The sequence below is a fragment of the Nothobranchius furzeri genome, chromosome 14 (assembly GCF_043380555.1).
Source record: "Nothobranchius furzeri strain GRZ-AD chromosome 14, NfurGRZ-RIMD1, whole genome shotgun sequence".
In the NCBI taxonomy this organism is placed as follows: Eukaryota; Metazoa; Chordata; class Actinopteri; order Cyprinodontiformes; family Nothobranchiidae; genus Nothobranchius; species Nothobranchius furzeri.
The window spans coordinates 16,823,648-16,849,674 of record NC_091754.1 but is presented as its reverse complement, the minus strand read 5'-3'; the positions used below and the strand labels follow the sequence as shown (position 1 = coordinate 16,849,674).

The following is a 26,027-nucleotide window of genomic DNA, read 5'->3' as shown; positions in this document are numbered from 1 at the left end:
GCTGCACACATTCTGAGTGTATGATCAGGACAAAGAAAAGCCCTTCAGATTCCAAACTGCTTGGTAAATTTAGATTTTATTTAAACAACAACATTCCCTATTTTGGGCTGTCATCGAAGGGATGAACATCCCATAACGAACAGGGGACGTATCTGTGTGACTTACACGATGAAGAAGCTGCAGCTTAAAAACCAAGTTTTCACAGATGCCAAACCGATAATCAAGAAGCTGTCATCACCTCTGATCATTAATTAATTAAATGTGATGTTAAACAACAACAAGCCTCAGTTAAGTCAGGTGATCTCGTTACTAATTGGGCTGCCCACCTGGCCAAAGGGAAGGCGGATGTGATTCGTGTCTAACTTGGTGTTTCCGTCCCAGTCTTTACTAATGAAAATAATGTGCTCTGTTTGAGCTGGAGGGAGTCCGTTACGCTGACTGTATCACATCTTTGTCCATCGAGGGACTAGAGGGGGTGGGGGGTTGTCACACTGGGGAGACAAGACTCAGAAAAGAAGGAAGTGCAAGACAAAAATGTGCTTGCGGGCATCTTCCTGGGAAAAATAAAAAGTGTGTGTATTGTTTCTTGAGTGTGTATCGAAACTCGGACACAGCAGACGTGTCACCTCAGCTCTCGCGCCGTCAAGCTAAACTGACATAAACAGCCTCGGGTGGCCCCATCAGAGATGGACTTTACATAACGGCTGAGTCACTCACAATCTATTTTTATGGCTTTGAGGTGTGTGCGTGCGTGCGTGCGTGCGTGTGTGTGTGTGTGTGTGTGTGTGTGTGTGTGTGTGTGTGTGTGTGTGTGTGTGTGTGTGTGTGTTCCAGAGCTCCTGTGAGAGCATATTTAAGACCCTCAGAACGAGGACAAAACGTCTGTGTGATGTTGGGTCATCCTGACTCGGCCCCACTGCTTTCAGGGGTGATGTGAGATTTAATAGTAGTGGGCATTTTTTAAACAAGCCTGCAGTGAGAAAACTGTTTTGGTCACGTGATCAAGCCAAAAATGTAGGGGGGAAAAATTCAGAGGTGCAACAGGATGTCCTGTAATAGTCAACAGGTCACCAGAAACACCTGATTCAGTCTTGCCTCTGGTTCCTGAAACAAACAAACAAAAATCAGTAAAAGCCGATTTTTAGAATAAGAGTCTGTCGTAAGTTAGTTTTTTCCTGTTTAATGTTTCATTAAATAAAGCTGTTGCTGAATTTATTATTAAACATTTGTGCCTGGCTGTTTATTCCTATATGGCCATGTGATGGACTGGAGACCTATCCAAAGTGTCCCATCCTCCACCTTTTACCCAGGGACTGCTGTAGTTAAGAACCAGATCCTCTACTCGGAAAAGCATTTAACAAAACAAATGTGAGTGTTTTAATTGCATGAAGTTATAAATTAGTGCCAGATGGAAACTCACAGACAAAACTTCTTTTCTGTACGTAGATTATGCCCAGAGTAAAGCTGGACCAGGCTAACAAATCACTTCCACCGCTTAAAGCCTCAATAATTTACTTTTTATACTACATTTTTTATGAACTCACTCTCAATTGAGTGTAGAGCCATCAAGGTGCATTAACATTAAATTGTTCTAAAACAGCCTACCCCCTACCCTTCTGCCCCTTAAAAAATTATTCAACATACATGTTAGAAATATTTTTTAAAGTATTTTGTTTTATGATCTGCAAATAAATTTGATTGTATTTTGTTTTTAAGAAAGTGCAAACAAGGAAGACCACATACTGTGATTTTAATCTAATGATAACTCACTTCAGTTTAGGACAGTATGCATGATACTGCCACCACCGTACTTTACTGTGGGGGGTCAGTGATGGAATATGACTTAGTACAAGTACTTTGTTACTCAATTTAAAGGTGCAGTATGTAGAAATGAAGTAAAAATGGCATCTTGTGGTCAAATGTTGTTACACCAAGCTATTTTTCTAAGCTAAATGTTAGTTTCTCACTGCTGTTCAGAGAGTTTCATGGTTGGTAAAAAGATTCTAGATGACAAGCAAAGATGAGACATATTAAGCTGATGAGCACTTAAAGCTGCTTTCCGGAGTGTTCCCCTTTCAGAAATGATGTATGATTTTTCAGAAATCCGTAAAAGTGAATATCTTATCATGTACTGTGATATACTGTAAGCGATACATCTTTTTTTTTCTACGCAGAGCTCCGTGCAATAGGAAACTGAGCGCAGACCAGAGCTAACCAATAGCGTTAGACTACCGCTTGCCTGCTTCAAATTTAAGTAAAACCTCGGCTGATGCAGAGTTGATAAACTTTTCATGGACCAGTAAGTCTCTAAAATATAAATATCTGAGAACACAACATGACATGAGAATAATACTTGTAAAATAACGTGTTTTAGCTCTGTTTGTCAGCTACAAAAGCGCATTAATAAACAGAAACGTGAAGTTGCAATCTTAAACAAAAAGAGCACCAGATTTTTTGTGTTATATGCTTGTCAGCCACTAGATGGTGCCATCGGACAAGAGAATTACTCCGGAAAGAAGCTTTAACTCCTTCACTTCACAAATACATGTCACTGTAATATCAACTTGTTGGCGATTGACAAAGCCTAAGATATTTTTAGAGCCGACTCTTCACCGTTAGCATTGTTAGCTCAACATTAGCTCAACGTTAGCCTCTAGCCTTCCTCACCTCATATTAGAGTAAAACCAAAGGATGCCGTGGCTTCTTCGGGGTACAAGAAGTAACTTCTGGGTCACTCCTGTTTAGTGTCTTCTGTTCTTTAAACAACTCTGGACCTTGTTGTCTATCTGTGTCGAATTACAAATGAGGCACTGCAGCATTAGCTTGGCTCAGACTCAGCAACCTCACAAGCTCACAGACTGTAAACAGTAATGTCCCTATTTAGTTTTCTTAAAAGGAGAATAACTGCCAACCCCCAAACATGGCTTACACTAAAATCTGTTTCAATGTAACCTTCCGTCCAACATGACTAAGAAATGAGACTATTTTTGTGTCTTTACTAATTTCCCATGTTTTACTTTTACTCCACTACATTTTCTAAAAAACTTTTAAAAGTAAAAGTACTTTAGTTCAGATGGAGACTGACAACCCATTTTGTTCTCCACGCCAGAAGGCCCTCTCCCCCTCCCCCCAGCCTGACCGTATTTATAAGTACATTTGAAAATATGTATTTCAATACTTTTACTTAAGTCAAACATTTCTATACTTCTACATTTACGGTACTTATGTAACGTTTTACCCTTTTGACTGTACTTAAACTGATGTAAAAACTTCTTCCACCGCTAGTGGGGATTTTGAATCTTTTAGGCACTATTTTATGTTTTCTTTCAGTGCCTTTTGCCTTTTTGATTACTTTGCTTCTTGGTTGTCTGCATGTTCTTGACTAGACTAAACTGTCATTTGCTGTAAATACTTTTATTGATGTCAATCAAGAATTTCACGAGGTTCTGTTTGTTTTGGGGCAGACTCAAAAATCTGAGGTCAGATAATCAAATTTTCTTTATGAGCAACAACAACTAGAACTATTCTACACATTTAAATCAACACTTCACAACAACTAAATATCTTCTGGAAATCCAGTTTGCTTTAATTCTTCTTCACTGCTTTGGACAAGTTTGTGCATGTATAGACAAAGTTTAGTTTGAGTTACAGCATAAAAATGTCACAGGAGGCAAATGTGTTTTTTTTTTCAAAGGACTTTCCTGCTTCTCACACCTCATTAGCATCTCGGACACGATCATAAAGAAATGATCAAATGATCAAAGAAATGAGAAAAGGAATGAGTGAAATCTGCTCCACAGACATCCGTCACAGGCAATTAACCGCCCTTCTGCAGGTGTCGTTGACTGTTTACATCTATTTAGTGAGGAAAAACATTTTCATTAAACTTGAGTGAATTTTGTGCACACACACACACACACACACACACACACACACACACACACACACAGCTGACTGACTCCCATGCTGAGTCCCGCTGAGCCTTTCCTGCTCCAGTTTTATCAGTAATTCTGGAGCATGTCAGCGTTTAACCCCCTCCCACGCTGTCTCTCACTCACACACACACACACACACACACACACACACACACACACACACACACACACACACACACACACACACACACACACATGCCTAACCTTTTTTAACAAACAGACACACACACAGTAAATGAGACAGAGCTTGTCGTTTCAATCTTCATAATCCAGGACACCGGACCTCAGCTGGAGCAGTTTCTGTACACCTTTCTGCTCCTGCAATGGTCATTTCCAGCCTATGTGTGTGAGCTGGTTGCATCTCACATGGAGGAGAGTCCTCGGCATCTTAGGAGGTTGGAGGATTCCTGTATCATGCAGAGAGTGAAACGGCTCAAAATAAGAAAGTTTAATATCTTCAGTCTCTGTTTTGGCCAAAATGTCAAACTTCTTTCATGTTCTTGTTTGTTTTATTGATTCATTTTCCTGTTGTGCTCTATAATAAACTAAAGTAGGTTAAGTACAGTGTGGGCGGCAGACAAGTCATCATCACTCAGCAAGCACAAGTCAGAGATGTTCCATCATGGAATTGTTTTTCTTTTTCTTTTGTCGCATCAAGATTTTTCTTATCCATGCCACAGAGAAAATGAAAAATGCAACCAAAAAAAAGATATTTGCAATTTTCCTCACTTGCAGGCAAGCTTAAATAAAAAACAGCATGTCCTTGATGTGCCCTTTGCAATCTCTGCTTTAGAAGGAGAGGAATTTATTAATTATCTGCAGATGAAAAGGGTTTAGATGCAGATAAACAATTCATGCTGCTCATTTTAAAAATCGTTATGCATTATGTGACAGGTTGGGGGCGGGGGGGGGGGGGGCAGCATGCCTGCAATATGGACAAGTCACTCACTCGCTCATTAGGCACGGCAAAGTGCAGAGTGTTTAAAAAAATCTCATTTCCACATGTGACTGGATGAAACAAGCTTCGTGTCATGGGGAACGAATGTGCGCTATGCGTAAAAAGTATTAGCGCTGAATTGGCGATAATGACGCAAAGAAGAAAAGAAAAAAACATGGCACAAAACAGATTTGGAATAAGAAGCGCAGGAAGCGAGATAATCCCGTTACTAATGCTGCAGATATGGTGTGTGTGTGTGTGTGTGTGTGTGTGTGTGTGTGTGTGTGTGTGTGTGTGTGTGTGTGTGTGTGTGTGTTGCAACACAAGGTAAATATTGTCATTCTCGACCTTAAGGGACATCCACGTTGTTTACCGCAATGTCACCGCCAGTTTCCGCTCTCCTCTCTCTGACCGAGAGCCCACGCGCGCGTGCCGCTTGACACCGGTTTGCTTAGTCCCCTGATGACATTGTTTCACCTTAGAGATTTTTTCCCTCCCGGAGACATAACAGCAGGTGCCTGCTTTACGCAGCGTTTGCGATGGATGACTGCTGTCAACAGAGAGGATTTTTTGTGGGGCTCTCCTCAGATTTGTTGTGAGGGTTCCGGTGGAGACAAGCGGTCATCACCTTTCCTTTCCTTTAAACCATTACGCGCGGCAAGAACCCGTGTGTGCGCACACAAACGCAGACGCACACGTTCACAGACAAGCACGTAGAAGTGAAAGAGACAGGACAAACACGGAGATAACAGGACTTACAGGGTGAGACATGACTCTGAGGGCTCCTCTGTTGTAATCCAGTTACTCTCGTTTTAACGGAATCCTCAGATGCCGTGGTCGCAGTCCACGTCTCTGCAAATGTACCAGAGGATCACATAGAGGATCAAGAGGATGGCAAAGATGAAGAGCGCTACTAGGATGGCCTTGGTCACCGGAGAGATGAGCGACTGCATGTCAGGAGCAGAGCCGGGCGGAGCGGCATGGGGCTCCGCGTCCGTCCGTTCTCAGTCTGCAGCCTCTCTCCTCCACCTCCTCTCTCCGCGGTGGCAACTGTTGGAGACGAAGCCTGGAGCTTTTTGTCGTGCACGAACACACACAAACCCACACTTAAAGTCCCCCGCGCATGCACGTGCGCACCGCGTACTCTACAGTGTACCCCAGAGATCCAGGCGAGCAACGCGTGGGGGCTTCCCTTTCTAGAGGCGGTGGTGTAGAGGGTTTTCTCCTCGTTGACCCAGACTCTCCAGCAGCCTGTCGCACGTCAAGATCCAGAGATGATGGAGACAGAAGTGGTTACTGCGGCGCTTGGCTCAAAGACGAAAGCGCCATAAACGCACAGAATGGTAAAAAGGAAGGGAAAAAAAACGTGAATGGAAAGTTGCGCACCGAGCTGCAGCGCTTGACGGCAAACGGGTTGATTAGTATTCCTCACAGCGCCGTCTGCGCGCGCCAATGTGTGTGATGGCTGGCGTGACAGGCTATCATCTTATTATCACCCTTCACGTCCCTTTTTAGATCTGTCAGTCCAAGGATATTAGTCAAATCTAGATGGGTAACTGAACATGTTTAGATTTTTTTGCGTATACGCCCCAAGCCATGCAACAAGAAAGATTTAACAAGAAGCCATGAAACGCTCAAGTCCTTTTGCAGCGCTGCAGAAAATAAATATTTTTCTCAAATTTGGTCTGAACCAATTACAATCAGAAATCGCGGCTATTTAAGAGGACATTTTTCGTTTTTATCTTCCCTTATAGCAAATTTTAGATCAACCTGTTGATGAAAAGTGTTGATAAAGCTTGAAAAAGACGATTCGCTACCAAAATAGTAAAGAAATAAATTCTAATAGACTAGAAAGAAATTCATAAAAGGGTCAATCAAATCAAAAACAGGGAGAACATAGGTTTGCAGCATTGATGTACGTTATTTGTTTTACAAATTCATATATTTGAATATTCATCTGCTAGCTGTATAAAATACATTAACTAAATGCGTTAATTGAATTAATATTTAATGTATGAAATTCGCTTGTTTAATGTTTCTTATTTGTTTTTAGTTTACTTTTGTGTTCTAAATGTCACCTTAACTTAATAAAATATATAAAAGAAAAGACTAGGCACAGCTGAACTCATCCAGGTTGTTAAACCATCACGGTAGATTTATTTTAGAAGTGGGTCGCCACCTGAATCAGTGGCATCAGCAGGGGGTTCACCGTTTACCTAACTTCCTCATTCTGGCCACTAGATGGCGGCAACCCGCAAGCTTTCCGTGCCGTCATTAAACTGGATGGTGTGTTTGATTATTCTGGTCACCATCATTGCTCTGTAGTCTCGCATAATAGCTATGGCAGCTAAACGGCTTTAATCCACGCAGGTAAGCAGAAGCTATTAGTTTTTAGTGTTTGATGTATGTCCTCTAAGCTCTGCGACTGTGTTGCTGCTGGCTGAGATAGCATATCAGTGGCCTGTGGAGCGGAATAGCTTGGGAAGCTAATAGCTCTGTTAAGTTTGGTGAAACGAGCAAACGAAAGTTGTGATTTACGTCGTTTGTTAGGAGCTAAGGCTTATTTTAAAACCGTCCACATACTCAAGCCCATTGCTGTTATTAAAGTAATGTATCAATTCAAAATTTACACTTCAGAGACACTAATGAATACATTTGTAAACTGCTCGCTGACGGCTATATAATTAGCTTCAAACAGGCCATAAATGTATCAAGTGTCTCAAGGTGAAACGTAACTTCCTGTATGACCTTTCAGAGTAAGACTCATGCGCTGGTGTGGCTCAAGACAAATTTGACGAATTTTTCAACATTTCAAAATATAAAATTGACCAATCATTTGGATGAAAAGAAGTAAAAGCAGTAAAAATGTTCAAACTGTCAAATCACCTACGATTCATTTATTTGTTTTTTATTTAATTTTTATGTCTCAGATGGCTTCTCAATTTTCTTTAATTTGTTATTTTCATCTTTATTTTGTGTTTTATCTGGGCTGGGTTACTGTCATTTACATTTAAGTGTATTATCAGTAACAATAATTTTGGTTGTTACTCTTTGTTGCATCACATTTGATGCACTGGAGAAAAAAAAAACTGTCAAGTTTAAGGTAAAATACCAGCAGCTGTGGTTGCCAGGAATATAATGTGAAAAACATGTGAAATCTATTAACGAAAATACGGTATACTGGTTTTCTAATCCTACATTTTAGAGTAGACAATGTTTATTTTTTTTTACCAAAATCATGGTAGGAAAAAAACGAATATATTTGTCATTTATACAGTAATTTCATGTAAAAAAAACCCCACAACTTTACATAGCTTTTTACGGATTTTTACAGTTAAAAATTATAATATTTACTAGGGATGCACGGATGGATCGGCATTTGATCCCAATCGGCCAATAGCGCCCCTATCGGTTTTGATCGGAGTTTTCAAAATAGATCAAAGCAGACCGATCAGGTAGGGTTGTCACGGTAACCGGTGTAGCGGTAAACCCCGGTAAAAAAAAGTTGTCAATAATAATAACTGTCTTGTTTTAAAAAAAACTATATTATCTCGGTGGATTACCGTGGCTGCGGTGTAGGCGCTGTGACCCTTACCAGCCACCGTATCATCTGCTGAAGTTGCCGGCGGCACATGCGCGCTTTGTTGTTTACAACCAAAACTTTCTTGAAGCTAAAGCTGAAATAATGGCCAAACGAGGAGACGGCAGTGCTCAGGACATTTTTTATCCCTCAAAGAAGACAAAGTGGGAAGTGCAGGCATGTTTTGGATATTTGAAGAATGCCGAGGGACAGTTGATAGAAGACGGCTATCCTGTTTGCAGCATGTGCAGAAAAAGTATCTGTGAAAGGCAGCAATGCTTCAAATCTCATGACACATCTGCGTGACCATCACCCACAACTCTACAGTCAACGCAAGGCAAGCTAACGTTAGCGTTTTAGCTAAAATGTGTGATCCGAGGATTTGGGTTGAGGGAGAATGCAACGAGTCGCTATATAAAGCAGCCGCAGCGCCGCTACCTGCATATAAACCGTGTCGCAGACACCGCCATGTTGAAATGACGCTATGCATTACGGGGCTCCCAGGGGCAGATAAGAGTTGGTCTCTCTCCGAGAATAATTATGAATTTAACAATGATTACTGCCTGATGACATTTCCCCACATCTGCAAAGCTCACTGGAAGGACACAAACCGAGGACAATATTTTCATGATATAGGGTTTATTACTCAAGTAAGGGTAAAAAAAAGTATCTGATTAGAAGGCTACTTGAGTACTGAGTATCATCTGATCTAATGTTTTTAAAATGATGACATCAAACAGACAAAAAATAAGAAGTTATGGGCAAATATTGGTATTTTAAAGACTAAAGGGAAAAAAATGTAAACAAATAAACAACATAATTACAAAATAACACATTTTAGGCAAAATTTAGACACAAACTGAGGACAATGTTTCCTGACATACAGGGTTTATTTAATTGTGTGAAAATGTAGCACGTTTAAAAAAATACCGCGATAATACCGAAAACCGTGGTAATTTTGGTCACAATAACCGTGAGGTTAAATTTTCACACCGTGGCAACCCTAACAGCCACAGAGCTGCTACGTAGTGCGTAGTACTTGTCTTACATATATATTATCGTTCTTGTTAGCCATTGGCTAAAACCAACTCAAAATAAACGTGTTCTATACTTTTGAGCTAGAGATGGTGCTAGACTGACGTTTTTAGACAGAATTTAGTTTTCAAATAAAATGCATCAGAATGCAAAAATAATAGCTACACATGTCTACAACACTATTAGACACTCATTTATACTAGTTATCAGCTAAAAAAAGGTTGATTTTGATGTGACTTGCTCTTTAAGGTGGACCCAGGTGGTCTGATAATATGGCGTGAAACATAACATAAAGTTGATTTAAAATAACAATTGAAAAAGATTATTGAAATCAATTTTATTTACAACCATGGACTTTATTTTAAACATATTTTGCTGTTGATGTTTTTTTATCAGAAGGTTGACAATGATATACTGCAGGCCTAACTTTTTAGGCCTATAAGCCTACTAATGTACAGATTTTTCAAATTAAAGATAGCTTACTATCAATTGTAATGTCTTTTACTGATGATAATTGCTTTTTTATGGTATTTATTGGTTGTATTATTACGGTGGACCCTATTTTTAACATCTTGCTTCTGTAAAAATAAATGTTTTTGTTTGCTTAAAAATCTACAGATTTATACTGTGAATTCCAATGTCCACAACCCCAAAAGATGTAGTTTTACTTGAATGATACCGTAAAATTTAAGGTTTTCAGACATTTTCAATGTTACAATTTTTAATTGTAAAATGTATGTATATTTATTTATTTTCACTGAAAATAATTATAATTTCAACATTTTATTACAGTAAAAAACACATTTTTATCCAGTCTCACAATTAACGGTTATTGAATCTATGTAATACGGTAAAATGAAGTTTTTGGTTGTACGCTCCATTACCGTTGGAGTTTGACAGTGTTTTATTGTATATTTTACTGACCTTTTTTACAGTAGTAATTTTCTCATTTTGTTAACTGCTTAGAATTGCTGGAAGTTCTCTCACAACTTCTGATATATTACAACAAAGAAGTGTTAGTGTTTTCTGACGGAAGAAGAAAATCTAATACCATGTCTAAGAAGTCTTATCAATTGTTGATCTTAGCTGGGATGGTACAGTGTGGGTTACATGGTGGTACTGTTTGTTCTTGCATTGCAGCAAGACGGTTGCAAGTTTGTAGAAGAAGAAGAAAATATCATTTCTATAGCGCCTCTCAAGATAAAAATCACGAGGTGCTTCACAAAAACAAAAAATGTAAGAATATAAAAAATCATTTAGAAAATGTTTAAAAATGTATTTAAAATGAGCAAAAATAGGCAATTGCGATTAAAAAATGTTAAGAAAGAGAGAGAGAGTGAACAGGAAAGAGGGAAATCAGTGGGTCCTGAGGAAGGTGGAATAGGTGGGGAGAGCAGAATAAAGAGAGTGGTGAAGAAGGTCGTACAAAAGCCAGCTTGAACAAGTGAGTCTTCAGCTGCTTTTTGAAGGAGTCCACTGATCTCAGGCTCAGGGGGAGAGAGTTCCAGAGTCTGGGGGCCACAGCAGCAAATGATCTGTCACCTTTGGTCTTTAGCCTGGTGCGCTGCACAACCAGTAGGCTTTGATCACTGGACCTCAGGGACCTGCTGGGGGTGTAGGGACTAAGAAGATCACCAATGTAAGATGGTGCTTGTCCATGTAAGCCCCTATAGACCAGAACCAGGATGTTGAAATGAACCCTGAAGTTGACTGCTAGCCAGTGAAGCTGGGGGAGAAGAGGAGTGATGTGGGTGTGTTTGGAGGACTTGGTCAGAAGCCGAGCACAGGAATTCTGAACCACCTGTAGACGGTTCAGGGAGGTGCTGCTCAGACACGTGAAAAGAGAGTTACAGTAGTCTAAGTGTGAGGAGATGAAGGTGTGGATAACTGTCTCAAGTTCAGAGAGGGACAGAATGGGACTCAGCAATGTTCCTGAGATGGAAGAAGGAAGAGCGAACAAGAGAACTGACATGAGAATCCAGGGTGAGAGCTGGGTCAAATGTCACGCCAAGATTCCTGACAGAAGGTTTGGTGTGAGTAGCAAGCTGACCAAGAGAGTCTCTGACTTTGGGAACCAGCTTGTCTGGGGCACAGATGAGGATCTCAGTCTTATCTTCATTCAGCTGAAGAAAGCTCCCAGCCATCCAGGTTTTGATAGAGTCTAAGCAGGTGTGTAACAGCTGCAGCTTAGACATCTCACGGGACTTAAAGGAGATATACAGTTGGATGTCATCTGCATAAAGATGGTAGGAGATTCCTTTGAAGGAGCTCAGGATGTGCTGAAGAGGAAGCAGATAGAGGAGGAAGAGCAGAGGCCCCAGTAGCTGCAGGTTTTCTGCGTGGAGGTAGCATGTTCTCCCCATACTTATGTGGGTTTTCTCTGGGTACTCATGATTCTCCCCACATACCAAAGACATGCATGCTAGATTGATCAATTGATTGATTAATACATATTTAGGAAAATTAAAAAGTAGTTGTATAAAACTACAGCACCCAGTACAATAAATTAGCTGGAGAAAAACGTGACTTATGTGAGATGAAATGATGCTATTGTTTTGTTTTGTTTTTGTTTTTTGCTTTCATTACGCTTTGTTGCTTGTATTAATTTTTTAGCACTTTCTGAATTTCTTGATAAGAAAAAACATCAACCATTAATAGCTTTTTAGAAAACAATTTAACTTTCTGTTTCTTTAATGACAGTTTTAAATTGAGACATTTATAAAATATTTTACCTTGGTGTTATTTTTTTGGCATTAATCTTGTTGTAATGTCACCCAATGCCCACAAGAGGGAGACTATTGGCCGACACCCAGTAAAAGCCAAAGATCAAAAGGTCACAAGATAATTCACTGCTTTTTACTTTGTTGTTTGGCCATGTTTTTGAACACAGTGGATGAGACCTCTCAGGTTTTTATTTTAGTTTAAGATTACGTTTCACTCAAAACTAGTATTTTATACTGTCCTACGTTAAAATGGTTCCTATGATGCAACTTTCACAAACTTGTTATTTTTGTGATTTTTATAGTAACATCCAGTGTCTAAACATGGCATGGGTTGATTTTTAGTTTGCTAGTGTTTTTTTTAAATTACTTATTAGAAATGTGGAAAAAATGTAAACCCTTTGTAGAAACGTTTTCTCATATGCTTTTACTCTTTTAAGTCTTGTTGAGCACTTTGGGCTACATACGTTTATAAATCAACTTAAATTTAATAATTTGAATTTTATACAAAAATCTAATAGCCTCTTTTTTATTATAGAACAATGTGCACAATTATTCACATCCGAGTTCAATTGGTCTCTTATTTTGAAGACACAGTCGAGCCCACTTCCTGCTGCAGATCTTTGAATGGCGATGTTTGACAAGCGCGGTTTGCTAGCTGGCTAACTTGTCTTAAGCCTCATACACCGTGTAACACAGTGAGTGTTTACATCCGCTGTCGTTGTCTTATAATTGTTCATGACGCATGTTGAAAATGGGCCCATTTAATCCGGTTCAGTCTGTATTTTATAGTTTTAAACCCGTTACTGAAATGTACACAAATGCTACATTAGCTAGCTTTACTGTGTTGAGCTCAACCGATTGCTACCGCTGCTTACCTGGGACTCGAGGTCTGATTATATATGACTTGTTTATACTGGCCATACCTTGTTTTTTATTGAAATATGTATAAATCTTCCAAGACATTAAGTAAAAATAAATAACCAAACATATTAGGCTTTTTTTTTTTGGGTCATTGCACTTTATTTTGGTTCATTCAGATATTTTTTTCTGTGCCTTCCGGTACTTTAGGTGCAGCTCATTTTATAAGATAAGATTAGGGGAACAAACACTGACAACGTTACATAAACACTGGTATTTGTTGACATTAGGCAACGAACTTGTTGGGAACACATCTCATGGAAGTTTGTGCACATAATAAATATATATGTATATTTTAACATTTATTTATCTAATTTTTAAGCCACCTTTATTCATCCCCATACATTAAAAATAAAGGTCACTTCTAGGTCTCTTTTAAACCTAACATGAATCAGTTCATACTTCCCACTGTTCAGTTAGACAGCTGTTGTCTTTCCTTGGGCTTGGATCAGGAGTCTAGATTCATTATTATTCTGGGTCCAGTTTAATCAGAAAGCAGGGTTGTTTATTAACTATTAACTCAATTATCTTCTTTGCTGATCTGGCTCTGCTCCTTTTTATTACATCGAACTAAATTCTTCCAGAACCATGTCATGTTTACTTGATGACATTGTCCTCTTTTGATTTCTACAGAATCAAGAAGTACTCGATGTAAGATGAATGCTGAGGACAAGCTGGAGGGTATGCTGCTCAAGTGCAGCAGCGGGGCGATGGACGGAGGAGGGAGAATAAGTCTGGGCGCTGGAGGTGGACTCGTGGTGATGACCCTCGGGGAAAGATCCCTGGCAAACCACCCTCTGTTGGCCGAGGAGGATGACGATGATGAGGATGATGATGATTTGACCGGAAGCTCATTGGTCACTCATGACCTGGTCCCTCCAGAGCAGCTGATGATGCAGGAGGAGGTGACAAAGAATGGTGGAGGTGGAGAAGAGGAAGGGGGATGTGAGATGGGGGTGCATTTCCCCCTTAAACTCACCAACAAGTTGCCATGCTTGCTTCATATGCCAGTGAGTTTGTTCTTGGGGTGTAGTGATTTGCTTCTTTTTGGAACATGCTGTGTTTTGAGTGTTTGTAAATGTGTTTTGAGAGATGTTAAATCCATCTGCTGCTTTGAAATGAGTTCTCCGATACTCTATAAGCTGATGTTGCCATCCAGAGACTCTTAATCCACGTAGAGACACCCTCGCATTTTTGTTTGAGCATCGTCTTCTTCAGGGCTCAACGATTTTAGGAAAAGACTCGACTGTAATTTCAATTAGATTTACGTGTTTTTTTTTTGTTCCAATCAAGCTTCAGCACATTATTCGGTACAGAAACATGTGTAAACTTGACAGGAAATGACATCAAAACATTAAAACCTGTCACCCGCAATCATGCAAGGATGAAGATTAGGTAAGAATTGCTGTCTACTGGGTTTAACTACATACATGCATGTGGCCTGGATGTTTTCCTCACAAAAACACCAACTCCAAATGCAGAAACATTTTACATGCTTAATTTCAACAAACTTAACTTTGCAACGAATGTGTCATCAAACAGTTTTTAAAAGAAGATAAGTTGCACTTTCAAGTCCACAAAGTGATATTATGGTAAATCCCTTTCTGCAGTTGCAGGAAGCCCGTGGATTAGCCTCTCTGTCCCTCACTCATGAACGGTTTCTGAGTGAGGGACAGAAAATGAGCCACAGCAACAGATGACTGCAATTGTCAATATCTGCCATAGAAGCCTGATGAAAAGAACCCCCCCCCCCCCCCAAATCCCGGAAAAATGAATGAATTTGCTGCTCTTTCCACTCAAGCGTTGGGTGCCCGTAATCCTCCAGCACTCGCCGTAACACTTTTAAACACAGGAATCCCTGAATGTGTAAAATAGTTGACACAACAGACCTTGGGTCAGTCAGCAGCGCTGCAAAACAATCACAGCTTTGATTTCATGACGGTGTTGTTTGAAAGTGCAATTTCGATCTGACAACGATAGTTCAGCCCTAGTCTTGTTTATTTCCACCTGCTGGATTTGTAAACTTCCAGTGTGCCGAATATAGTAAGTCATATTAAGGAGCAATATGTAGAAATAATCACAAAACAGACTTAATGTCCCAGTCATGTTGGATGGCCTCTGCTCAGCTGTGGGGTTATCAGTTTTTCTCCTTGCTAAAAAACAACCAAAAGAGGCACGTAGTTACTGTTTACACCAGTGAGCCCACAAAATTTCAGAGTCTGCGCTGAGCTAACGCTGCAGCGCCGTCATTTGAAATTCGACACCGGCAGGCAAAAAGTGTCATAGAGTTGTTTGAAGAACCAAAGCAACCTATGAGTTATTTCTTGTAAACCTGAGAAGCCACGGCATCTTTTTGTGTTACTTTAATCTCGAGTAGAGGCTAACGTTGAGCTAACAATGCTAATGCTGATTTTAAAGCAATTACCAACAACTCGATATTACAGTCAAATGTATGTGTGAAGTGAATAATGAGTCAATAGTGGCACTTTACTTCCTTTAATTAGTCAAACTATATTAACAGGCAAGTCAGCAAGCCCCTCTAATGCCGGAGGCATACTTCCGTTTACAAGTGTAGTAAGTGCTCCCTACGGTAAAACATCCAAGAATGCTAACCCCGGCTATGACCATGTAGTTTTCTACTTATCAACTTACAATGTGTGACTTGTCTATACTTGTTATCTAGAATCTCCTGGTGCTGATCTGTAACTGGCAACAGCCATGAACCTCAGGGACCAGCAGTGAGATACAGCTGAATATAATATTCAAACAATTGATGCATCGAAATTGTCCATGTAGGGTTGTGGGGGAGGCTAGTGCCTGTATCCAGCGGTCAATGGGCAATCAGGTGGGGTACACCCTGGACAGAGAGCCAGTCCATCGCAGATAAGCTAAATTAAAGACATGTCCTGTAGAGTTTCAGATTTTGTTAGCATCTGCTGAACATGTTTTCCCCACAGCCTGAGATGTGACTGTTGAACAAGAAAACAGATATATATATATTTTTTTACTTTGTTAAATCTTTTAAAATGTTTTGCACTTTAGGAGGATGGCAGGTTGTCAGTCATGTTTTAGATAATAATAAAAAACTGCAAATTTCTGACATCTTCTATTTATCAATGAAATTAAATTATGAAATAATCATGATGCATTGATATATAGAATCATTGACCCAATAGTCGTAGTCAAACTGTGAGACTAGTAACGATTCACACCTCTAAGTGAGATAGTACCTTTTTTGTAGAAAAATGGACTGCTGTAACCAAATTTGACCACCGGGTGTCAACCTAGCTACATATTGCACCTTTAAATGCATTGACTCTCTACGGTTGTGCTTTTGCAGTTGAGCATCAAACAGGAGCTGAAGCTTTCTGACCCAGCTGTCCACATAAAGAAGGACAAAAAAGCAATTAAGGACCCGACGATGAGTCCCAAGAAGAAAAAACGGAAGCAGCGATCACCTGTAAAGGTACGTACCAACTTAATCGCAACAATAACTGTTTTTTTTTTTCCATCTTTCTCAATAGCTTACTTGCAAAAGTTATCATACGTCTTATCTGCTGTTTGCGGTTGTAGATTCTTGGCATGAGTGATGATGGGTCCGTGAGCATCCCGAACCCCAAATGTCACGTCTGTGTTCACTGTAACGCTGCGTTTAGAACAAACTACCACCTACAGAGGCACGTCTTCATTCACACCGGTACGAAACACCGTTTGTTTTTAAATATTCATTTGAAATGTTGTTTATTTAAAGATGATGGATGATTTTGTTTGTCACAAACTACAGGTGAAAAGCCTTTTCAGTGCAGCCAGTGTGACATGCGTTTCATCCAGAAATACCTTCTGCAGAGACACGAGAAGATCCATACAGGTGGGTGACTAAGTGTACAGGAGGTTTCCATGAGGAGTTTGTCATTTTGCTCTCATTTTTTTTTTTGCCGTATCGATTAGGCGAGAAGCCCTTTCGCTGTGACGAATGCGGGATGAGGTTTATCCAGAAGTACCACATGGAGAGACACAAGCGGACTCACAGTGGAGAAAAGCCCTATCAGTGCGACTACTGTCACCAGGTATCAGACTGTTGTTTACATCTAATTAGTCTCACCCCGGGTTTACACAGGAGCCGTCAGCAGCACGTTACTGCAGCAGCACGTCTTGCTCGCGTAAGCTGCTGCTTGGCCCTTCCCACGAGACGCAAAGCAGCAGGGGAGCAGCTGCCACCGACCGAGCACGAAGTCACACGAGTGACTTCGTCACTAAACACAACAACAAGCAGGAGAAAACTACAACATGGTTTGTGTTTTATGTTCTGTCCGTTTTATAATCGCCAATACGGACCTGAAAAACAAAGGAGACCGCTAGCTAGGTGATAACTTCTCACGGGGACGCACAGTTAGTAACTTTTTGAAAAGTAAAGCAACCGGAAGGCAGTACGTTCTTTATTCTGAAAATCTTGAGAGCTTCTCTCCATTTCCGCGTCCGATTTCCTGTCTTTCCTTCCCCAAAAATGTCGAAATTGATCCGTTTCACAGGCGTCGCGCGTAGAAAATAGAACCGGCGCGTAAAGGCCGCGACATGCTGCTCCTGAGACGCGGCCGACTCGCGCTGCTGACGGCTCCAGTGGAAAAGGTTCTGTTGACCACAGCAGTTCCTATCAGCGGCTATGACGTGCTGCTGCAGTAACGTGCTGCTGACGGTTCCTGTGGAAAGCCGGGTTTACCCTCTGGGGTCTATGGACGCAAATCCGCGTCTTTTCAACAGGTCTGATTTGGGATGCCGTAGCTGCAAGACTCCGCCTCCTCAGTTCCAATCCAGGCTTAAAAAGGAGATTATAAACTACACCCCAGTTTTTAAATGTTGTTAATAGTCCTGGTAAAAGCGGAGTTATACTAAAGAAACACCCTTTTTTAGACAGTCAGAGGAGTTGTGAAAACTGCAATTATGAGCTGTCACGAGCACAGTGAGCTGTGAGACACATCAATGGAAAACTTTAGATATTGGAGCGATCTGTGACAAAAAGATGATTCATGTGTAGTTGAGTGTGTTTTTTTAGGTATAAATGAGGATGAGAAAGATGAATGCCCAGCAGCTCAGTTGTGTTTTTGCTGGAAGACAGGAGAGTGAGACTCGCAGCTGGAGTCTGACGCCACATTGAGGGCTTTGATGATAATGTGGCATATCATCCTTCCTCTTAGACACTGAAAATGGGAAGCTGGGTCATAACAAGGAAGATGAGGTCATGGCAGTTAGAGAAGAAGCTGCTCAAAGAGAGGAATGAGCAGTGCCGGTGTCGGCACAAGATCTGCTCGGGTGCAAAATCGGCTCGGGGTCCGTTGACTGCCGATGACGTCAGTGTAGTTGATTGGCTGAACATGAACCATATGGAAGTTACGAAATCACGTTACGTTGTTATCACGGTACGTTGGTCCAGGCAAATTTTTCATTTGGAAAGATGGACAACTTTTACAAAGAAATCCATCTTTACCTCTTTGAAAATACACTTTTAGCATAGAGCTGCATGTATATTAGGGCTGAACGATTAACTGCATGTGCAATTAAATTGCGATGTGACAAAAGGAGATTTTCTAGTCGCAAAGGCTGCAATTTGGCAGCGAGTGGTTAGCGCAATGCTAATATACATGGAAAAACCCATAGGAATGCTAATGCTAATATCACCGATTACATTATTACAAATTATGAATTAGAAACGTGCCAAATGATTACATTTGGAGTCTAATAGAAAGTAAAACTACCATCAATCAAATAAGTACAGACAGATATTTTAGTAAAGCCAGAAAACTTTTAACTCCAGAGTTTTGGCTAGCAGCTATGAGCGTAACTGAACTACGCATGGACAAGACGTCAAAAACTCTAAACAAAAAATACTTCAATAAACGGGACACACTTCTTTCCTGCAAATACAATTTCACAGGTGTTGCTAATACCTATGATCCTTCAAGGGATGTACTCAAAGGGGAGTTCAACATTATGAATAAAATATAGTGTTTTATTTTACAAATACCAATTATAAACACAAACTTACGTCTTAAGAAACATTATTTTAATAACAAAACTGCTAAATTCTTTCCAACATTATAGATGTGTAGTGTATTTTGTCCGAGTGGGTTTGCCGTACTTTGACGTCATTGGCAGTCGAAGGACCCCGAGCCGATCTTGCACCGACACCGTACCGCACCTGTGTTGTTTCTCCGTCTCCAGGCAAAGCCCCGCTCCCTCCGTGATGTTTGTAAGACAGGAGAGGGACTAAAAGGTTTGTCAAGAGCAAGCAGGTTCTAGCCATGGAGACAAACAGTTCAGCTATTCCTCCTTTAGTTCAAATGATCTTTTCTATAGTTTTTTTCGTACATGGTGAAGCCAGGCCTGATGTGCTCCTCTGCTTAGTGGACAGGAACACCTTCTTGGAGTGGCACAAATAAACTTTGAGTTATCTTGGAAAACAAAAACATTCTATTCTTATGTAAATAGTAAAGATTTGCTCAAATATTGATAAGGAATTAGCATAATTGTAACTTATCTTTGCACAATTGTATATTTTTGGGCATCTTTTTGACTTGTGTAAATAATTGTACAAAGACAAATGAAAAAATTCTTTCATTTTCCTGCTAATAACAGTCTAAAAATGTGTTATTTGCTATATTTATTCATATATATTTTTGTATAACTTTACAGTCTAGATTTCCATTCTAATTTATAAAACACATTCATCATACATGTTTGTGGGTTTCACAATAATAAAAAAAACTACTTTTTTTCCAACTCGGATTTTATGTTTTTGAGCGACTTAAGGTCCAATATACAATTCCTTTATGTCCAAAGATAAAAGATGTATAAATTCATCCAGTTCAGGTTGTGCTGAAAAGATTGATACCACATAAGGCAGTAGTTGTGTGTGTGTTTTTTTTGTTTTGGTTTTTTTTTTTTCTTACAAAGGAAAATTCAAAATGAGTCAAACCCCAGCGAGTTAAAGGTGCGGTAATAAGTATGATGTTTAAGGTTATGTTCCAGATTTTTCATCTGAAATCAATAAAACAATAACAAACAAGCCATTTTACTTACTGGTATTTCATTTATTACCTACTTCGTGTTGTCACAATGTTCATTTTGTGTCTTTTGTCCGCAGTACTTCTCCAGAACAGACCGGGTTTTAAAACACAGGCGAATGTGTCACGAAAACAGAGAGAGGAAGACGAGCAAGGCTGCTGGTAAAGCTGGACCTTTACGTGAAGCAGATTCTTCAGGGTCTCCATTTCTTCCCAAAGAGTGCTCTCTAACTAAGAAGAAGCGCCAGAAAAGTGCCGAAAAAAGCTCAGGCACTTCTGCTTCGTCCCAAGCAGAAAGTCTCGCGTTTGCTGTAGAAGCCCAGGAGAAGGAGGAGCAGGGTTCAGAGAAAATGGAAATTGCACCTCTGTACGCGGTGTCCTCCAAGGTTAAACATGAGTATATCGCAGACTACTCTATGGACCTTCCTGAAGAAACGACAAGCCAAGATGAAGATGGAGAGATGACACCAGAAGAAACAACTCCACCTAAAATAGTCCTGAAAAAAGTCACCAAGAGAAGTCTGAAGCAGTCCAGTGAGCACCCCTCTCCGTGCTTGCCTCCATCTTTGTCCTCCTTTGAGGAAAACGACAAAGTGGGGCCGTACACGTTTGAAATCGTGGATAAGCCAGGCCTTTTAGACGTCGAAGGCAGCTCTGAACTTGAGTCAGTCGAAACTCTTCAAGGAGGGCCGGTGAAACCAGCAGCCAGCAGCACAAACTACGACGACGCCATGCAGTTTCTGAAGAAGAAGCGCTACCTTCTGGCTGCTGTGGCTAACAATAACCGTGACTATAGCTTGAACACGAGCAGCATCTCCTCTCAGCCATCTGTTACACAAACCGTGGTGTCAACAGTCATTGATGAAACTGTACCTGCCACCATCCTGGAGCCCCAGCCAATAAGCACCGAGATTAAGGCGGCTCATGAGAAAAGTGTTTTGCCCGATGAGGTTCTTCAAACACTCTTGGACCACTACTCCAACAAAGCTAACGGCCAATCAGACATTTCCTTTAGCGTTGCTGATACAGAAGTGACCTCAAGCATATCCATTAACTCTTCGGACGTTTCAGAAAGCAGCCCAGCGGAGAGTCTCGGCACTCCTAGTGCTCAGGCTCAACCCCCCACTGAGAAAGTCAGTCTACTGCAAGAATATTCCAAATTCCTCCAACAAGCTCTGGAGAGGACCAGTCAGAACGACAGCTACCTGACCAGCCAGAGCCTCAGCTTGGTCTCGGAAAATCCCACTTTAGCCGGACAACCCCTGTTCTCCACGGAGAAACAGTTTTCCTCCCCAAGCAGGTTCAAATCAGGAATGAGCTCTCCATTAAGGTCCACTCTAGAAAAGCCCCACTTCGGATTACTGGTTGGAGACTCCCAGCACTCGTTTTCATTTTCAGGTGACGAGACCACCCCCCCGTCAGCTGTGTCCCCCGCTGATGACGAGGATTTTCTGGAGCAGGTCTCGCCTTCTAAAAAGACGGACTCCTCACAAGGCATCCTGCAAACTTACCAGATCAGCTCCTTTGATCAGAACTTCAAATCGCATTTCCAAACGTCGAGATCTACATCTTCCTCCCAGTTTTCTGTTGCCAACGGACAAGTGGGCGTTCGAGGACACAGTGCGGACTTTTCAGAATTCCCTTTAGGTCGGATCACAGAGACCAGGTCTCAGCTGAACTCCTCCCCTGATGTTTCGACTAGTGAATCGTTTGGTTGAAGAAAAGTGGGGGAGATTTAGTCTCGGTTGATCATTTTAGCAGCACTTTATTTCATCAGTCTTGTTTTGCCAAAAGGAATTCCATCAGAGTGGTTAGATAAACCTCAAACGTCTTTCTTTCTTCTTTTAAACGTGAAACTTTTTATGTAGTACACAAACCTCATCTAAACAGAATAAGAGTCATTTCTTCTTTGAAAAGAAAGCATTTCTTGTTCTGGAATGTACACTAGGAGGTTATGTGAGGAAAGTATAATGCAAAACATTCATGAATATTCTCACACCTTTGCCGCCATAGAGTTTATTTTTAACGTCTATTTGCCTTGCTCGATAAACGATCGTGTCACCTCTGCTGCTTAATGCAATTTCACCACTTTAAAATTTCAGTCAGCCCCAAATTCTTGAACTTGCCTTATCTAGAACAGAACCCACTCCACTATATCTGCCAAAAGAGTTTGGACCATTCACGATTTGGTCAAAAACGACTCAAACGCTTATTTTTTTTTAATGTTCTTTTGGGTCTTCCTTGGTGCCACCAATTTCCTGCTTGGTTTTTGTTTAGAGCAGCTACGGGATGTGCACCAGTGGTCATAATGTTATTGGTGTATGCACGCCCCTCTGGTCTTTCTTTTGCTACCTCCCCGTGCGGTTTATCTTTGGAAGAACTTATTTTGTGTTCAATAGACCTGATTATTGCAGCTCTTAAAGATGCCAGGCTCAAATGGGCAGTCATTCTTCACTTTACATTTTAGTCACTTTATTCCCACCTCCGCTGCACGTGTGTAAGGGTACAAGTCTGATGTGGGCTGTTTCATTTATTATTCAAACACAAGGGTCTAAAAAGACTTTCAAAAAGCGTCACACTTTGTGTCTGATCCTCGTTTGACAACTCCAAAATATAATTTTGGCTTCAAACTGCTGCAAATAAATAATATTTGCAGGATAACTTTTTCCTTTTATTTTATTTTTTATTTTTTTGCACATTGGTCTCATTAGGGAACGTATCATAGACAGTCATGGACCAACCTACCAAGACTTAATGGAAACGTTTGGGAAAATTAGGTTAAATTTCAGCTTGAAATTAAGCTTTGCTTAAATAAAAGCGTCTATTCTGTAGTTAGTAGAGTTTTGTGAATGTTTATGGAACAATCTTAACAATCATCTACCCATCTTCACTTTATGAAATCATACAAAAGCACATTGTGAAATAAGATGAGTTTGATTTATTTAATTTTGTGCCTCTCCTTCCAGAACTTCTTTTTTTTACACATTGTTGCAGTTTTTTATTTTTTTATTTTTTTTATTGGGATATTCCACCCAAAGTGAAGGTTTGTGTATTGACAAATGTCCCAGAGTAAGATGAGTGGGGCAAAACAATTTGTAAGCAGCCCAGTCATTCTCCTGACCCGGCAGTACTCCTTTACAATAGAAGAGACTAGATTAGACTTGATTGATCCCAATTCACTTGTTACAGCAGCACAAACGCTTATGAGAGTAATTTGGAGAAAAATCATAACAAAAGTACATGTACATAGGCAGTACGCTAGTATTGTAACCTTCGACCACTAAAAACTACAAATAAAAAATGAATAACTTGGGTTCCAGAACTATGCAGTAAGGGACATACATTCTATGCATATCCAGTATTGCACAAGTATTTAGTTTTAGCTTAGCATAAAACAGTTAGTGAATGGGACCAACTGGTGTTGTGAGAAAAAAAAGTCCTTAAAGTCGCTCAGTAATGATACCAATTTTGCTTGGTGGCCTAATTAATCATATCGACTGCATGTGAAAAAAAAAGGTAACACGAACAAATTACAGGCGACATTTCATGACAGCACAGCTTCGAAAGTGACAGAGACTAAAAGCTTGTGTATGGTCAGGACAACACTTCCTGTAAATTTGTCAACAGCACCACCACTGTCCCGTCAAAAAGTAAAAAGATATTTAGTGGCAGGTCTGGAACAGATTGAAGAATGTGTCACATAAGTCTGAAAAAAGGAACATTTATTCCCCTGTGACTGAAGGAGAACAAAAATATGGAGCAAACATTTTATTCGTGGACAGAAATGATGGCAAACGTGGGTTTAGAGGTGGCGACCACATGAAGTCGTGGGGGAGAATGAAGGACAAATTAGTTTGGTTATAAAGTCTCTGAAGTATAAACACGTTCGTAAATGCGTTATCATGGACTAAATATGTGAATGTAATTGTAGCATGACACAGAAAAGCGCTACGCCCTCTGTTATCCTGGCGGGGAATTGCTTTGCAACACTCCCCAGGTGGCGGAAAAAGTCAGAGAGCAAAACGTCCGTCATTGCATGCGCGTCTCTCCTTTGCAGAGTTGACGAAGAAGCAATCAGGCTTCAGCGGTTGGCAAGCAACGTTCAGATGGTTACAGACGTTTATGTCCTTGTGCCTTTTGGCAAAAGCTTACAGCTGTGCTTTGTCATAAAGTAGTCCCAAGTCTAAAATGTCTAATTCCTTCAAGTTACTTTTGATTTTGACATGCAGTCAATATGATTATTTAGATCACCAAGCAGAATTCGTATTAATATTGAGTGATTTTAAGGTCTTTTTTTTTCTCAATGCTAGTTGTTCCCATTAACTCACTGTGTTTTATGCTAAGCTAAAGCTAAAGAAGGACTGCCAGGTCAGGGGAATGTTTCTTCCCCACTTGTCCATCTTTGGGAAATATGTCAACGCACAAAATTTCACTTTTGGGTGGAATATCCCTTTAAGAGTATTAATTCCTCTTGCACAAAAACCACAATCACATAGTTGGTTCTGTAATAAGTGGGAGCTTTATTTAATTTTGTCTATCATGTTTTAGTTGTTTTTGAAACTGGGGCGGGGGATTTGATTCTCAAAAGGAAAAGGCGTTTAATCAGTGTGTCTTTTCATTTCTAACGCTTTCTTGCTTTTCAGGTTCATTTAAAACACGATAATACAGAAGTGATGCAGAATTTTTCATGTCTGTTGGTTGTAAATTCATTCTGACATCTCTGACAATCAGGAACACACAGCTCTACATAGATCACCCTTTTCTCGTCAATCATTCCCGCTAGAATGTATAGAAAGTATCCTGCTGTAAATATGTTGTATATTTTCACTTTCTGCAAAGTACTGTTTATCAGCGAGGAGAAAAGCTGCGTGCAAGAGACACTTTTTGTCAGCGGAAGACAGTTGAGTTTCTGAGCATTTTATAGATTTAAATGAAGAGACAGAATCAGCGTCTGGATAGCCGTGTCCCGAGAAGAGAAAGAACGGCACTTTAAAGTCTCTTCGCAGACTTTTTAAATGGGATTTAAATCCCGAGCAGCTCAAATTCACATCAAGTTTGGCTGGATTAGGAAATTTACTTGTTTAATTTTAAAATATATTTGGAAGCACAACACAGAAGTTACTCTCCTTTTGTAAATTATGTAATTTTTTTTTGTTAAATTTGAGAATGTTACAGTGCATGAGTGTCCATCCATAAACTACGTGAGCAGTTCTTTTGTCGTTTTTACCTTTTAATCAACTATTGTCAAGTCTTCTGACCACAAGTGTCCTTGTAAAAGCTGAAATCGACCCTTGTTTTGTGTAAAAAGATCTGTATTCTAATTTTTTTTATGAAAATATTTTTGAAACCTGTCATTTAAGGCACTGATGTGTATAGTAAATCAAACCAAGTCACTCTTGCTACCCTGGTTTATCGCTTCACAAGTCGTTTCTGTCCAGATCTTTGGGTCATAGATGAGAGTGTGAGCTTTGGAAAATAAATTTTGTACTTAAAAAAAAACACTTTGACAAGAAAGCCCTCTGATTGGCTCTATGGTTTTTGTCAGAGGTTAGTTTCATTTGCATGGTCTCAGACTGGAGTGAATGTGCAGCTTTAATTGTAGCTGATTAATCAGTTAATTAACCCCATAATGAGTAGACTATTGCAATATGTTATGATTTGTAAGCTGATTAAATTGTTTTAATTGTTGTGTGTTAATGTGTCATTATGAATAAAGTTATTTACAATATGTGAGCTTGAGTTGTGTGTGGCTACCATAGACTGTACATACGGTGGCTACGTTGGATCCAAATTAGAGGTCGACCGATAATGGCTTTTCCATTGCTGATACGGATGCAATTT

At 40.1% G+C, this 26,027-nt stretch overlaps 2 protein-coding genes across 3 annotated transcripts in view; one reads left to right on the top strand and one right to left on the bottom strand.

The window, feature by feature from the left end:
* LOC107390240 (polyprenol dehydrogenase) overlaps nucleotides 1-6,616 on the bottom strand; it is a 49,275-nt gene extending 42,659 nt beyond the window's left edge. The window contains exon 1 of the mRNA XM_054747033.2: nucleotides 5,632-6,616. The gene's annotated coding sequence lies outside the window, so the exon portion shown is untranslated. The remainder of the gene's footprint in view (nucleotides 1-5,631) is intronic.
* A 496-nt stretch (nucleotides 6,617-7,112) lies between these two features.
* znf148 (zinc finger protein 148) lies at nucleotides 7,113-25,919 on the top strand. 2 transcript variants are annotated; one of them, XM_015975336.3, is made up of 7 exons: nucleotides 7,113-7,242; nucleotides 13,762-14,138; nucleotides 16,469-16,594; nucleotides 16,702-16,825; nucleotides 16,913-16,996; nucleotides 17,077-17,195; nucleotides 20,267-25,919. In XM_015975336.3, the coding sequence occupies exons 2-7, from the start codon at nucleotides 13,785-13,787 to the stop codon at nucleotides 21,902-21,904; spliced, it is 2,445 nt and encodes an 814-aa protein (XP_015830822.1). In that variant the 5' UTR covers nucleotides 7,113-7,242; nucleotides 13,762-13,784; the 3' UTR covers nucleotides 21,905-25,919. The 2 variants fall into 2 exon arrangements, with proteins under 2 accessions (XP_015830822.1, XP_015830824.1); XM_015975338.3 differs by lacking the exon at nucleotides 7,113-7,242 and adding an exon at nucleotides 12,869-12,905.
* The last annotated feature ends 108 nt before the right edge of the window (nucleotides 25,920-26,027 follow it).